The 16,109-nt window shown below is 46.9% G+C and overlaps 1 protein-coding gene across 6 annotated transcripts in view; it reads right to left on the bottom strand.

Annotated features, from left to right (window-relative positions):
• Positions 1–326: 326 nt before the first annotated feature.
• LOC129844722 (E3 ubiquitin-protein ligase RBBP6-like) overlaps positions 327–16,109 on the bottom strand; it is a 65,140-nt gene continuing 49,357 nt past the window's right edge. For 2 of the 6 annotated variants that reach the window (XM_055912773.1, XM_055912772.1), the window contains exons 17-19: positions 10,825–13,380; positions 6,822–6,966; positions 327–3,319 (exon numbers count right to left, since the gene is read on the bottom strand). In XM_055912773.1, the coding sequence (XP_055768748.1) occupies positions 992–3,319; positions 6,822–6,966; positions 10,825–13,380 (5,029 nt within the window). In that variant the 3' untranslated portion in view covers positions 327–991. Of the gene's footprint in view, positions 3,320–6,821; positions 6,967–8,231; positions 10,622–10,824; positions 13,381–16,109 lie in introns of those variants that run through there. The other 4 variants (XR_008757962.1, XR_008757961.1, XR_008757960.1 and 1 more) reach the window with 4 other exon arrangements.

The raw sequence follows: 16,109 nt of genomic DNA, 5'->3' as shown, positions 1-16,109 counted from the left end.
CCAGATTCCTGAAATCAAGAAGGAAATCTGGGGAATTATGGGAAATCATTTTGCAAAACATAGGCCTACAATGACCTCTAGGGCACTCTAGCTCAGTCTCTCTACAGCAGAGTAACATAGACCTACAAATCAAATCTGGGGGGAGGGGCCGGGGGGGGACGACAAATAAAATATGGGGGGAGGGGCCAGGGGGGGGACGACAAATAAAATATGGGGGGAGGGGCCGGGGGGGGACAAATCAAATCTGGGGGGAGGGGCCGGGGGGGGGACAAATCAAATCTGGGGGGAGGGGTCGGGGGGGGACAAATCAAATCTGGGGGGAGGGGTCGGGGGGGGGGACAAATCAAATCTGGGGGGAGGGGCCCGGGGGGGGACAAAATCAAGGTTTAGCAATTACATTCTTTTTTATAAACACAAAAAATTTAAATCAAAGTTGGAAGCATCATTCAAGTAAACCGACTCGTCCAAGCAACAGCCAATGTTGAGCAGAGTCTAAAAATTAATGTTTTATACATCAGCCTTAAAGTCATTAAATTAATTCAAATCCTCAGCAACCCCCCCCCCCCCAGATAAAGTGTTGAAGTAGACAACTTGCAGAGCGGTTTGAAGTCCTCTATACGATCTACACTACGGGGTCCCGTCACAAATGACACCCACATCCCCTACATAGTGCCCTATATAGGGGATATGGGCCCTGGTCAAAAGGAGGGCCCTGTATAGGGGGTATGGGCCCTGGTCAAAAGGAGTGCCCTGTATAGGGAGTAGGTATTTGGAATACAGGCTGTGTGACGCCTCTGAGACCTTCTCACTGACAGGAGGGCGAGGAAGAAAAAAAAAAAAATCTCTTTCCTACAAAATGGCACCCTATTCCCTTCTTAGTGCACTAGGGTTTGTCCAAAACCTTTAGGTCGTGCACTAGTTAGGGAATAAGGTTTGGGCCACGAGCCTTGGGGCTGAAACGTGGTTCGAAAACGCTTCACAACGAAATGTCTCATAAGGCTACGCTAGCCATTTGGTCTTCTCCTCTTCTCTCCTCCTCCTCCTCTTCTTCTCTCTCTCTGGTATTGTCCTTGTTCTTCTTGTTCTTCTTCTTGTGTTTGTGTTTCAGTCCTGTGACGTCTCCCTCCTCAGCGTCCAGGCTCGCCTGTCTCTTCTGTTTTCTCTCTTTCTTCTTTTTCTTCTTCTTGTCTTTTTTATCTTTCTTCTTCTTGTCTTTCTTGTTGCCCAGGCTACCGACAGAGCTGGCGCTGCTGCTACGACTTCTGCTGCTACCCCCATGCACCGCTCGCTCTCCCTCCAACCCTCGCTCTCCCTCCACCGCTCTCTGTCCGCCCACTTTTTTCTCTCCCTCCTCCTCCCCCCTGTCCTCCCCCTCTGAGATCTCTCCCTCGCTGTAGTCAGGTTCGAAGGCTGCCTCATCAGTCTCTCTGACCAGGTCAGAAGGAGATTTGGAAGAAGGGACCGAGGGAGGAGGTATTACTTTAGGGTGCTCTCTCTCTCCCTCCTTCTCCCTATCCACCCTTTTCTCTCCCTCCTCCTTCCTATCCACCCTTTTCTCTCTCTTCTTCTCCCTATCCACCCTTTTCTCTCTCTCCTTCTCCCTATCCACCCCTTTCTCTCCCTCCTTCTCCCTATCCACCCATTTCTCTCTCTCCTTCTCCCTATCCACCCTTTTCTCTCCCTCCTTCTCCCTATCCACCCTTTTCTCCCTATCCACCCTTTTCTCTCTCTCCTTCTCCCTATCCACCCTTTTCTCTCTCTCCTCCTCCCTATCCACCCTTTTCTCTCTCTCCTTCTCCCTATCCACCCTTTTCTCTCTCTCCTCCTCCCTATCCACCCTTTTCTCTCTCTCCTCCTCTCTCTCCTTCTCCATCTTCTCCCTCATCTTTTGCATCTGCCACTCTCTCTCTTTCTTTCTCTCTCTCTCTCTGACAGCTCGGGGCACCCCTGCCCTGTTGTCAGTCCTGGGGGGCTGTAGAAGTGAGGCTGGGTGTTGAGGGAGCTTTCCACAGCCGCTCATCTCCTTCTCTAGGTTTCCTAGGCTGGCCTGCTGGCTTTGTGTCCCCGCCGAGGAGCACTCTGCTCTGGGTTCTTCTCCCTCAGCCTTCACCCTCCCGGGCTGGTTCTCCATGGAGCTGGAGACCTGAGGAGAGGGGTATATGTCCTGTGTCGTGTCCCCGCCAGGGCTGCTCTCGCTGGGTCTGGTGGGCTCAGAGGATCTCTGGGTGCCGGAGGAGAAGGAGGAGGAGGGGTCAGATGGAGGTGGGTCTCTCTCGGAGACGGGAGAGGTACTGCCTAGCTCGCCGTGGTCTTTGTGTTCTCTGGTGGTCTCCTGGTCTTCCGGTGGTCTACGGTCCGTAGAGTTGGTGTTACGGTCAATGGTGGACGAGTTATGGTCGTTGTTGTCTTTGTGGTCGAAGTGGTCTCTCTGCTTGTAGTCTCTGTGCTCCCTGGCTCTGGGGTCCGGGGCTCTGGGGTCCGGGGCTCTGGGGTCCGGGGCTCTGGGGTCCGGGGCTCTGGGGTCCGGGGCTCTGGGGTCCGGTGGTCTGCGGTCAGAGGTTGCTTTGTGGTCCCTGGATGAAGAAACGGGTTTACGATCGCGTGAGTAAGAGTGTGAGGAGGAAGAGGAGCTCTTTTCACTGCTGTGGTCGCTCCCTCTCTCTCCAGTCCTCTCTCCTTCTCTCCTCTCTCTCTCCGGCCGCTGAGAGGAGCTCTTTTCACTGCTGTGGTCGCTCCCTCTCTCCCCAGTCCTCTCTCCTTCTCTCCTCTCTCGCCTCTCTCTCTCCGGCCGCTGAGAGGAGCTCTTTTCACTGCTGTGGTCAGTCCCTCTCTCCCCAGTCCTCTCTCCTTCTCTCCTCTCTCTCCTCTCTCTCTCCGGCCGCTGAGAGGAAGAGGGAATCTTTCTCGGTCTGTCCATATCTTTGTCAGAGGCGCGGCTGTGTTCCCTTTCTCTCTCTTTCCCCCGCTCTCTGTCCCGTTCTTTATCCCTTTCCCTCTCTCTCTCCCGCTCCTTTAACCGATCTCTCTCTCTCTCCATCTCTCCGTCTTTCTCAGTAGGTTTGTGGTCTCCGGAGTGTTTTCCATCCTGCAGGCCGTCTTCTCTGTCTCTGCCACTAGAGGGGGACATAGTTCTCTCTGGCTCGGGAAAGGTACAAACCCTCTCTTTCCTTCGCCCTGCCTCTGTCTCCGTTGTCACGGGGATGTGGGGTCCAGGGGGGAAAGGGAGGGATGGGGCGAGCGGGGGGCGGAGTTGAACCCTGACCCCTCCTTCCTCTTCTTCTGATTCGTAGTCCTCCTTCTCCCACTTGGAGCGAGGGACCTGGAGGAGGAGAGAAGAGAACATCTGCCTGTGTGAGATGTGTCTCCTGTATGAGTACTATCTAGTCTAACAGGTGTAGAGCTGTGTGTGTCTCCTGTATGAGTACTATCTAGTCTAACAGGTGTAGAGCTGTGTGTGTCTTACCTGTATGAGTACTATCTAGTCTAACAGGTGTAGAGCTGTTTGTCTTACCTGTATGAGTACTATCTAGTCTAACAGGTGTAGAGCTGTGTGTCTCCTGTATGAGTACTATCTAGTCTAACAGGTGTAGAGCTGTGTGTCTTACCTGTATGAGTACTATCTAGTGTAACAGGTGTAGAGCTGTGTGTGTCTTACCTGTATGAGTACTATCTAGTCTAACAGGTGTAGAGCTGTGTGTCTCCTGTATGAGTACTATCTAGTCTAACAGGTATAGAGCTGTGTGTCTCCTGTATGAGTACTATCTAGTCTAACAGGTGTAGAGCTGTGTGTGTCTTACCTGTATGAGAACTATCTAGTCTAACAGGTGTAGAGCTGTGTGTCTCCTGTATGAGTACTATCTAGTCTAACAGGTGTAGAGCTGTGTGTCTCCTGTATGAGTACTATCTAGTCTAACAGGTGTAGAGCTGTGTGTCTCCTGTATGAGTACTATCTAGTATAACAGGTGTAGAGCTGTGTATCTCCTGTATGAGTACTATCTAGTCTAACAGGTGTAGAGCTGTATGAGTACTATCTAGTCTAACAGGTGTAGAGCTGTGTGTCTTACCTGTATGAGTACTATCTAGTCTAACAGGTGTAGAGCTGTGTGTGTCTCCTGTATGAGTACTATCTAGTCTAACAGGTGTAGAGCTGTGTGTGTCTTACCTGTATGAGTACTATCTAGTCTAACAGGTGTAGAGCTGTGTGTGTCTTACCTGTATGAGTACTATCTAGTCTAACAGGTGTAGAGCTGTGTGTCTCCTGTATGAGTACTATCTAGTGTAACAGGTGTAGAGCTGTGTGTGTCTTACCTGTATGAGTACTATCTAGTGTAACAGGTGTAGAGCTGTGTGTGTCTTACCTGTATGAGTACTATCTAGTGTAACAGGTGTAGAGCTGTGTGTGTCTTACCTGTATGAGTACTATCTAGTGTAACAGGTGTAGAGCTGTGTGTGTCTTACCTGTATGAGTACTATCTAGTGTAACAGGTGTAGAGCTGTGTGTGTCTTACCTGTATGAGTACTATCTAGTGTAACAGGTGTAGAGCTGTGTGTGTCTTACCTGTATGAGTACTATCTAGTGTAACAGGTGTAGAGCTGTGTGTGTCTTACCTGTATGAGTACTATCTAGTGTAACAGGTGTAGAGCTGTGTGTGTCTCCTGTATGAGTACTATCTAGTCTAACAGGTGTAGAGCTGTGTGTGTCTTACCTGTATGAGTACTATCTAGTCTAACAGGTGTAGAGCTGTGTGTCTCCTGTATGAGTACTATCTAGTCTAACAGGTGTAGAGCTGTGTGTCTCCTGTATGAGTACTATCTAGTCTAACAGGTGTAGAGCTGTATGAGTACTATCTAGTATAACAGGTGTAGAGCTGTGTGTCTCCTGTATGAGTACTATCTAGTCTAACAGGTGTAGAGCTCTGTGTCTTACCTGTATGAGTACTATCTAGTGTAACAGGTGTAGAGCTGTGTGTGTCTTACCTGTATGAGTACTATCTAGTGTAACAGGTGTAGAGCTGTGTGTGTCTTACCTGTATGAGTACTATCTAGTGTAACAGGTGTAGAGCTGTGTGTGTCTTACCTGTATGAGTACTATCTAGTGTAACAGGTGTAGAGCTGTGTGTGTCTTACCTGTATGAGTACTATCTAGTCTAACAGGTGTAGAGCTGTGTGTGTCTTACCTGTATGAGTACTATCTAGTCTAACAGGTGTAGAGCTGTGTGTGTCTTACCTGTATGAGTACTATCTAGTGTAACAGGTGTAGAGCTGTGTGTGTCTTACCTGTATGAGTACTATCTAGTGTAACAGGTGTAGAGCTGTGTGTGTCTTACCTGTATGAGTACTATCTAGTCTAACAGGTGTAGAGCTGTGTGTGTCTCCTGTATGAGTACTATCTAGTATAACAGGTGTAGAGCTGTGTGTCTCCTGTATGAGTACTATCTAGTATAACAGGTGTAGAGCTGTGTGTGTCTTACCTGTATGAGTACTATCTAGTCTAACAGGTGTAGAGCTGTGTGTCTTACCTGTATGAGTACTATCTAGTCTAACAGGTGTAGAGCTGTGTGTCTCCTGTATGAGTACTATCTAGTCTAACAGGTATAGAGCTGTGTGTCTCCTGTATGAGAACTATCTAGTCTAACAGGTGTAGAGCTGTGTGTGTCTTACCTGTATGAGTACTATCTAGTCTAACAGGTGTAGAGCTGTGTGTGTCTCCTGTATAAGTACTATCTAGTCTAACAGGTGTAGAGCTGTGTGTGTCTCCTGTATGAGTACTATCTAGTCTAACAGGTGTAGAGCTGTGTGTGTCTTACCTGTATGAGTACTATCTAGTCTAACAGGTGTAGAGCTGTGTGTGTGTCGTACCTGTATGAGTACTATCTAGTCTAACAGGTGTAGAGCTGTGTGTCTCCTGTATGAGTACTATCTAGTCTAACAGGTGTAGAGCTGTGTGTGTCTTACCTGTATGAGTACTATCTAGTCTAACAGGTGTAGAGCTGTGTGTCTCCTGTATGAGTACTATCTAGTCTAACAGGTGTAGAGCTGTGTGTGTCTTACCTGTATGAGTACTATCTAGTCTAACAGGTGTAGAGCTGTGTGTCTCCTGTATGAGTACTATCTAGTCTAACAGGTGTAGAGCTGTGTGTGTCTTACCTGTATGAGTACTATCTAGTCTAACAGGTGTAGTGCTGTGTGTGTCTCCTGTATGAGTACTATCTAGTCTAACAGGTGTAGAGCTGTGTGTGTCTTACCTGTATGAGTACTATCTAGTCTAACAGGTGTAGAGCTGTGTGTCTTACCTGTATGAGTACTATCTAGTATAACAGGTGTAGAGCTCTGTGTCTTACCTGTATGAGTACTATCTAGTCTAACAGGTGTAGAGCTGTGTGTCTTACCTGTATGAGTACTATCTAGTATAACAGGTGTAGAGCTGTGTGTCTTACCTGTATGAGTACTATATGGCCGTCAGCAGGTGTCGAGCTGTGTGTCTTACCTGTATGAGTACTATCTAGTCTAACAGGTGTAGTGCTGTGTGTCTTACCTGTATGAGTACTATCTAGTCTAACAGGTGTAGAGCTGTGTGTCTTACCTGTATGAGTACTATCTAGTCTAACAGGTGTAGAGCTGTGTGTCTTACCTGTATGAGTACTATCTAGTCTAACAGGTGTAGAGCTGTTTGTCTTACCTGTATGAGTACTATCTAGTGTAACAGGTATAGAGCTGTGTGTCTCCTGTATGAGTACTATCTAGTCTAACAGGTGTAGAGCTGTGTGTCTTACCTGTATGAGTACTATCTAGTCTAACAGGTGTAGAGCTGTGTGTCTTACCTGTATGAGTACTATATGGCCGTCAGCAGGTGTCGAGATGTCGTTGGTGTATTCCTCCAGTGTTTTAACGACCGTCTTCCTCTGCTCTGCTCTGCCCTCTGCTCCATCACCACACACAGGACTACTGCCCCCTGGTGGACTGGTGCTGTATTACACAACAACACATAGTTAATATAGACACCTCCACCACACAGGACTACTGCCCCCTGGTGGACTGGTGCTGTATTACACAACAACACATAGTTAATATAGACACCTCCACCGCACAGGACTACTGCCCCCTGGTGGACTGGTGCTGTATTACACAACAACACATAGTTAATATAGACACCTCCACCTCCACCACACAGGACTACTGCCCCCTGGTGGACTGGTGCTGTATTACACAACAACACATAGTTAATATAGACACCTCCACCGCACAGGACTACTGCCCCCTGGTGGACTGGTGCTGTATTACACAACAACACATAGTTAATATAGACACCTCCTCCTCCACCACACAGGACTACTGCCCCCTGGTGGACTGGTGCTGTATTACACAACACATAGTTAATATAGACACCTCCTCCTCCACCACACAGGACTACTGCCCCCTGGTGGACTGGTGCTGTATTACACAACAACACATAGTTAATATAGACACCTCCTCCTCCACCACACAGGACTACTGCCCCCTGGTGGACTGGTGCTGTATTACACAACAACACATAGTTAATATAGACACCTCCTCCTCCACCACACAGGACTACTGCCCCCTGGTGGACTGGTGCTGTATTACACAACAACACATAGTTAATATAGACACCTCCTCCTCCACCACACAGGACTACTGCCCCCTGGTGGACTGGTGCTGTATAACACAACAACACATAGTTAATATAGACACCTCCACCGCACAGGACTACTGCCCCCTGGTGGACTGGTGCTGTATTACACAACAACACATAGTTAATATAGACACCTCCTCCTCCTCCTCCACACAGGACTACTGCCCCCTGGTGGACTGGTGCTGTATTACACAACAACACATAGTTAATATAGACACCTCCACCTCCTCCACACAGGACTACTGCCCCCTGGTGGACTGGTGCTGTATTACACAACAACACATAGTTAATATAGACACCTCCTCCTCCACCACACAGGACTACTGCCCCCTGGTGGACTGGTGCTGTATTACACAACAACACATAGTTAATATAGACACCTCCTCCTCCTCCAAACAGGACTACTGCCCCCTGGTGGACTGGTGCTGTATTACACAACACATAGTTAATATAGACACCTCCACCACACAGGACTACTGCCCCCTGGTGGACTGGTGCTGTATTACACAACAACACATAGTTAATATAGACACCTCCTCCTCCACCACACATGACTACTGCCCCCTGGTGGACTGGTGCTGTATTACACAACAACACATAGTTAATATAGACACCTCCACCTCCACCACACAGGACTACTGCCCCCTGGTGGACTGGTGCTGTATTACACAACAACACATAGTTAATATAGACACCTCCTCCTCCACCACACAGGACTACTGCCCCCTGGTGGACTGGTGCTGTATTACACAACAACACATAGTTAATATAGACACCTTCTCCACCACACAGGACTACTGCCCCCTGGTGGACTGGTGCTGTATTACACAACAACACATAGTTAATATAGACACCTCCACCTCCTCCACACAGGACTACTGCCCCCTGGTGGACTGGTGCTGTATTACACAACAACACATAGTTAATATAGACACCTCCTCCTCCACCACACATGACTACTGCCCCCTGGTGGACTGGTGCTGTATTACACAACAACACATAGTTAATATAGACACCTCCACCTCCACCACACAGGACTACTGCCCCCTGGTGGACTGGTGCTGTATTACACAACAACACATAGTTAATATAGACACCTCCTCCTCCACCACACAGGACTACTGCCCCCTGGTGGACTGGTGCTGTATTACACAACAACACATAGTTAATATAGACACCTTCTCCTCCACCACACAGGACTACTGCCCCCTGGTGGACTGGTGCTGTATTACACAACAACACATAGTTAATATAGACACCTCCACCTCCTCCACACAGGACTACTGCCCCCTGGTGGACTGGTGCTGTATTACACAACAACACATAGTTAATATAGACACCTCCTCCTCCACCACACAGGACTACTGCCCCCTGGTGGACTGGTGCTGTATTACACAACACAAGGTTAATATAGACACCTCCACCACACAGGACTACTGCCCCCTGGTGGACTGGTGCTGTATTACACAACACATAGTTAATATAGACACCTTCTCCTCCTCCTCACAGGACTACTGCCCCCTGGTGGACTGGTGCTGTATTACACAACAACACATAGTTAATATAGACACCTCCTCCTCCACCACACAGGACTACTGCCCCCTGGTGGACTGGTGCTGTATTACACAACAACACATAGTTAATATAGACACCTCCACCTCCACCACACAGGACTACTGCCCCCTGGTGGACTGGTGCTGTATTACACAACACATAGTTAATATAGACACCTCCACCACACAGGACTACTGCCCCCTGGTGGACTGGTGCTGTATTACACAACAACACATAGTTAATATAGACATCTCCTCCTCCTCCACACAGGACTACTGCCCCCTGGTGGACTGGTGCTGTATTACACAACAACACATAGTTAATATAGACATCTCCTCCTCCTCCACCACAGGACTACTGCCCCCTGGTGGACTGGTGCTGTATTACACAACACATAGTTAATATAGACACCTTCTCCTCCTCCACACAGGACTACTGCCCCCTGGTGGACTGGTGCTGTATTACACAACAACACATAGTTAATATAGACACCTCCTCCTCCACCACACAGGACTACTGCCCCCTGGTGGACTGGTGCTGTATTACACAACAACACATAGTTAATATAGACACCTCCACCTCCACCACACAGGACTACTGCCCCCTGGTGGACTGGTGCTGTATTACACAACACATAGTTAATATAGACACCTCCTCCTCCTCCACACAGGACTACTGCCCCCTGGTGGACTGGTGCTGTATTACACAACAACACATAGTTAATATAGACACCTCCTCCACCACACAGGACTACTGCCCCCTGGTGGACTGGTGCTGTATTACACAACAACACATAGTTAATATAGACACCTCCTCCTCCACCACACAGGACTACTGCCCCCTGGTGGACTGGTGCTGTATTACACAACAACACATAGTTAATATAGACACCTCCTCCTCCACCACACAGGACTACTGCCCCCTGGTGGACTGGTGCTGTATTACACAACAACACATAGTTAATATAGACACCTCCTCCTCCACCACACAGGACTACTGCCCCCTGGTGGACTGGTGCTGTATTACACAACAACACATAGTTAATATAGACACCTCCACCTCCTCCACACAGGACTACTGCCCCCTGGTGGACTGGTGCTGTATTACACAACAACACATAGTTAATATAGACACCTCCTCCTCCACCACACAGGACTACTGCCCCCTGGTGGACTGGTGCTGTATTACACAACAACACATAGTTAATATAGACAACTCCTCCTCCACCACACAGGACTACTGCCCCCTGGTGGACTGGTGCTGTATTACACAACAACACATAGTTAATATAGACACCTCCACCACACAGGACTACTACCCCCTGGTGGACTGGTGCTGTATTACACAACAACACATAGTTAATATAGACACCTCCTCCTCCTCCACACAGGACTACTGCCCCCTGGTGGACTGGTGCTGTATTACACAACAACACATAGTTAATATAGACACCTCCACCACACAGGACTACTACCCCCTGGTGGACAGAGTAGGACTGTATCATGTGTTATGACTGGACATTGACACTGTTATCCAGAGAGACTTCCTGTCATCCCACTCAGGTAGACACTAGTTACTATTAGACGGAACAGTCAGTTTCCCAGACAGCCAAGTCTCACCTGGCGCTGTCCACTAGGGTTCCTGGTCCGTCGGACGCTAGGACCTTACGGCTCCTCTTGGCTTTGCCCCTCTCTACGCTTCCCTTCGTATAGCTGCTCTGGTTGGCTGCCTCTGTTCCGGCCACGCCCACAACCACGCCGGCCCTCCTCCCTTCTTCTCTGTTTGTCTTTATCTTCCGCTGAGGGTCTCCTCCTTTCATCTCCATCAGAGGCCTTACGGAAGCCCTCTCCCTCTGAGGGTCTCCTCCTTTCATCTCCATCAGAGGCCTTACGGAAGCCCTCTCCCTCTGAGGGTCTCCTCCTTTCATCTCCATCAGAGGCCTTACGGAAGCCCTCTCCCTCTCCTCTCTTTCCGTCTCTTTCTCTACGTCACGTTTGATGTTGCAGGGTTTTACGGTCTCACTGAGCTCCACTGTGGGAGATTTGATTTGGGGCACCTCCTTATCAGACATACTCTTCTCCTCCTTTCTCGTCTTCCTCTTCTCCTCCTCCTCCTCCTTCCTCCTCCTCTTCTCAGACTTGGTGTCTGGAGCTTTGCCCGGGGCTCTCTCCTGCTCTCTACCCACCCTGTTGTCAGCCTCTCTCCTGGGCTTGTCCTCTCTGCCTGAGCCCCTATCCTGCCGAGCCCCTGGATCTCTCTTCCCTCTCTGCTCCTCCTTGGCTGGTCTGGAATCGTCCGGGTCGGTTCTGAACAGTTTAAACTGATCCGGGTCGGTTCTGAACGGTTTAAACTGATCCGGGCCGGTTCTAACTGGTGTAAACTGGTTTGGGTCGGTTCTAACTGTGTTGAACTGGTCTGGGTCGGTTCTGACAGGTTTAAACTGATCCGGGTCGGTTCTGAACGGTTTAAACTGATCCGGGCCGGTTCTAACTGGTTTAAACTGGTTTGGTTCGTTTCTAACTGTGTTGAACTGGTCTGGGTCGGTTCTGACAGGTTTGAACTGGTTTGGGTCGGTTCTAACCGGTTTGAATGGGTCTGGGTGGGGTTTGAGAGGAGGTAGTTTGGGAGCTGATGCTAGGGGTGCAGGGGGTTGGAGTTCCACCCCTCTCTGGGGGGAGGTGGAAGAGTCTGATTGGAAGGGGATAGATTCACTTTTGACCCGTTTGACTGACGGTTCTGTTAGAGAAGTCTCCTGTTTGGCTGTTCCGGCTGGGGTGGTCTTGTCCCGGGCTGTACCGGTCTTGCCCTGGTCTGTACCGGTCTTGTCCCGGGCTGTACCGGTCTTGTCCCGGTCTGTCTCTACGTCTCTATCTCTGCTGGTCTTCCAGCTCTTGGACGATGAGTCTTTCCTCGCTGCGCTGGCGTCCGGTCTGTGTTTATACACTCTGTCACTCTTTCTCCTCACTCCCTTCTCCTTACCGTCCCTGGTCCGCCTGTCAGCTTTGTCCGGGACTAAGTCTGAGGCGTCGCTGTCTATTGGCTCGTCCCGTACTGGGGTGGAGTCGTCATGGCTTGACGAACCAACGGGAGTACTCCCGGTCCTCTTCTCCTTCTCCTCTTCTTCTTCTTTGCGAGAGTCGTCCGTAGAGTCAGACGCACTGAAGGACTCTCCTCCCTCTCTCCCTTGCTCCGTCTTCCTCTTCTTCCTCTTCCTGTGCTTCTGCTCTTTCAGGTCGGAGGTCACGGTGAACGCGGCAGCGGCGACGCTCGACGACGGATCTCTGTCACCCTTAGCGACCTTCAGTGGCGTCTGAGGATCCTGATTGGCTGACCAGGCCAGTGGCACATTTCCAAACTGCTCAGCACACTTCTCCTGGTAAGTCATTGGCTGGTTCCTGCCCCTGGGGGAGGGGTGTGAGGGGGGAGGGGGATAGTCCTCACCTCGCCTCCTCCCTCGGCTGAAGGGGGAGGATCCACGGTCCAGGCGGCGTCGGGGGGAGGGGTAGAAGTCCGAGGGTGGGGGAGGGTTGTAGGGGTCTCTGTCTCGTCCGGCGGCTGTGGGTGGCACAGGGGCGGGGGCGAAACTAAGGGCGGGTCGGCCCCTGTAGAGAGGGGGGTTATTGGGAGGAGGGTTGTGGGAGTTGTAGTTTTTGAAGTATTTCTCGTACCATTCCCTGTACTCTTTCTCCCACTCCCGGTACCTCTCCCTCTCGTACGGGTCATTGTGGTCTGGACCACGGTCGTACACCGCCGGCTCCCGATCCCTCTCCCGGGTCCGGCTCGGGTATTTCCTCTCTCCCTCCGGTGGCGGCCCAGCAGCGACAGGTTTCCTAGAGCTTGGGGGTGGAGGAGTGTGGGTCCTGTAACCCCCTTGGCCAGGTGATCTAGAGCGTGACCGGTACCCTCCTCCTCGTCCACGTCCTCTCCCCCGTCCCGTCCCATCTCGGTCCCTGAAATGCGGTGGCGAGCGTGATCGGCGGTAGCCACGGGAACGGGAGCGGTAGCCCCGCGGTCGTCCGTGGCGGCGGGAGTACGGAGAGGAGCGGGAGTAAGACCTGGAACGGGATCTGGAACGGGATCTGGAACGGGATCTGGAACGACTGAAGGAACGGGAGTATGAACGAGAACGGGAACGGGATTTGGAGTAGGATGAGCTACTGTAAGACGACCTAGACCTGGAGAGAGAGAGAAATGGAGAGATGGAGAAAGAGAGAGAGAAATGGAGAGATGGAGACAGAAAGAAATGGAGAGAGAAAGAGATGGGGGAAAGATTAAGTGCGAGTAGTATAGAATACTATTATATGAGTATAGAATACTATTATATGAGTATAGAATACCATTATACGAGTATAGAATACTATTATATGAGTATAGAATACCACTATATGAGTATAGAATACCATTATATGAGTATAGAATACTATTATATGAGTATAGAATACTATTATATGAGTATAGAATACCATTATATGAGTATAGAATACCACTATATGAGTATAAAATACCATTATATGAGTATAGAATACCATTATATGAGTATAGAATACTATTATATGAGTATAGAATACCATTATATGAGTATAGAATACTATTATACGAGTATAGAATACTATTATATGAGTATAGAATACCACTATATGAGTATAGAATACCATTATATGAGTATAGAATACTATTATATGAGTATAGAATACTATTATATGAGTATAGAATACCACTATATGAGTATAGAATACCATTATATGAGTATAGAATAATATGAATATAGAATACTATTATATGAGTATAGAATACCACTATATTAGTATAGAATACCATTATATGAGTATAGAATACCATTATATGAGTATAGAATACTATTATATGAGTATAGAATACCACTATATGAGTATAGAATACCATTATATGAGTATAGAATACCATTATATGAGTATAGAATACTATTATATGAGTATAGAATACTATTATATGAGTATAGAATACCACTATATGAGTATAGAATACCATTATATGAGTATAGAATACCACGATATGAGTATAGAATACTATTATATGAGTATAGAATACCATTATATGAGTATAGAATACTATTATATGAATATAGAATACCATTGTATGAGTATAGAATACCATTATATGAGTACAGAATACCATTATATGAGTATAGAATACCATTATATGAGTATAGAATACCATTATATGAGTATAGAATACCATTATATGAGTATATAATACTATTATATGAGTATAGAATACCATTGTATGAGTATAGAATACTATTATGGGTACAGAATACTATTATATGAGTATAGAATACCACTATATGAGTATAGAATACCATTATATGAGTATAGAATACCATTATATGAATATAGAATACCATTATATGAGTATATATTACTATTATATGAGTATAGAATACCATTGTATGAGTATAGAATACTATTATGGGTACAGAATACTATTATATGAGTATAGAATTAAAATATTCAGGTATAGAATACTAGCATTATACGAGTATTGTATTACAGTTATGAGTACTATGTGAATATTGCAAGGGTATTATACGAGTATTATACCTAGAGTGAGAGCGTCGTCTCTCCTTCTGGATCTTTCTGTATTATATGAGTATTATACCTGGAATAAGAGAGTCTCCTCTCTGTATTATATGAGTATTATACCTGGAATAAGAGAGTCTCCTCTCCTTCTGTATTATATGAGTATTATACCTGGAATAAGAGTCTCCTCTCTGTATTATATGAGTATTATACCTGGAATAAGAGAGTCTCCTCTCTGTATTATATGAGTATTATACCTGGAATAAGAGAGTCTCCTCTCCTTCTGGATCTTTCTGTATTATATGAGTATTATACCTGGAATAAGAGAGTCTCCTCTCCTTCTGGATCTTTCTGTATTATATGAGTATTATACCTGGAATAAGAGAGTCTCCTCTCCTTCTGTATTATATGAGTATTATACCTGGAATAAGAGAGTCTCCTCTCCTTCTGTATTATATGAGTATTATACCTGGAATAAGAGAGTCTCCTCTCCTTCTGTATTATATGAGTATTATACCTGGAATAAGAGAGTCTCCTCTCCTTCTGTATTATATGAGTATTATACCTGGAATAAGAGAGTCTCCTCTCTGTATTATATGAGTATTATACCTGGAATAAGAGAGTCTCCTCTCCTTCTGGATCTTTCTGTATTATATGAGTATTATACCTGGAATAAGAGAGTCTCCTCTCCTTCTGTATTATATGAGTATTATACCTGGAATAAGAGAGTCTCCTCTCCTTCTGTATTATATGAGTATTATACCTGGAATAAGAGAGTCTCCTCTCCTTCTGTATTATATGAGTATTATACCTGGAATAAGAGAGTCTCCTCTCCTTCTGTATTATATGAGTATTATACCTGGAATAAGAGAGTCTCCTCTCTGTATTATATGAGTATTATACCTGGAATAAGAGCGTCGTCTCTCCTTCTGGATCTTTCTGTATTATATGAGTATTATACCTGGAATAAGAGAGTCTCCTCTCCTTCTGTATTATATGAGTATTATACCTGGAATAAGAGAGTCTCCTCTCCTTCTGTATTATATGAGTATTATACCTGGAATAAGAGAGTATCCTCTCCTTCTGTATTATATGAGTATTATACCTGGAATAAGAGTGTCTCCTCTCCTTCTGTATTATATGAGTATTATACCTGGAATAAGAGAGTATCCTCTCCTTCTGTATTATATGAGTATTATACCTGGAATAAGAGAGTCTCCTCTCTGTATTATATGAGTATTATACCTGGAATAAGAGAGTCTCCTCTCCTTCTGTATTATATGAGTATTATACCTGGAATAAGAGAGTCTCCTCTCTGTATTATATGAGTATTATACCTGGAATAA

This window comes from Salvelinus fontinalis, unplaced genomic scaffold, assembly GCF_029448725.1.
Source record: "Salvelinus fontinalis isolate EN_2023a unplaced genomic scaffold, ASM2944872v1 scaffold_0209, whole genome shotgun sequence".
Taxonomy (NCBI): domain Eukaryota; kingdom Metazoa; phylum Chordata; class Actinopteri; order Salmoniformes; family Salmonidae; genus Salvelinus; species Salvelinus fontinalis.
Note: the sequence above shows the minus strand (reverse complement) of the source record. Positions and strands in the feature narration are given on the sequence as shown.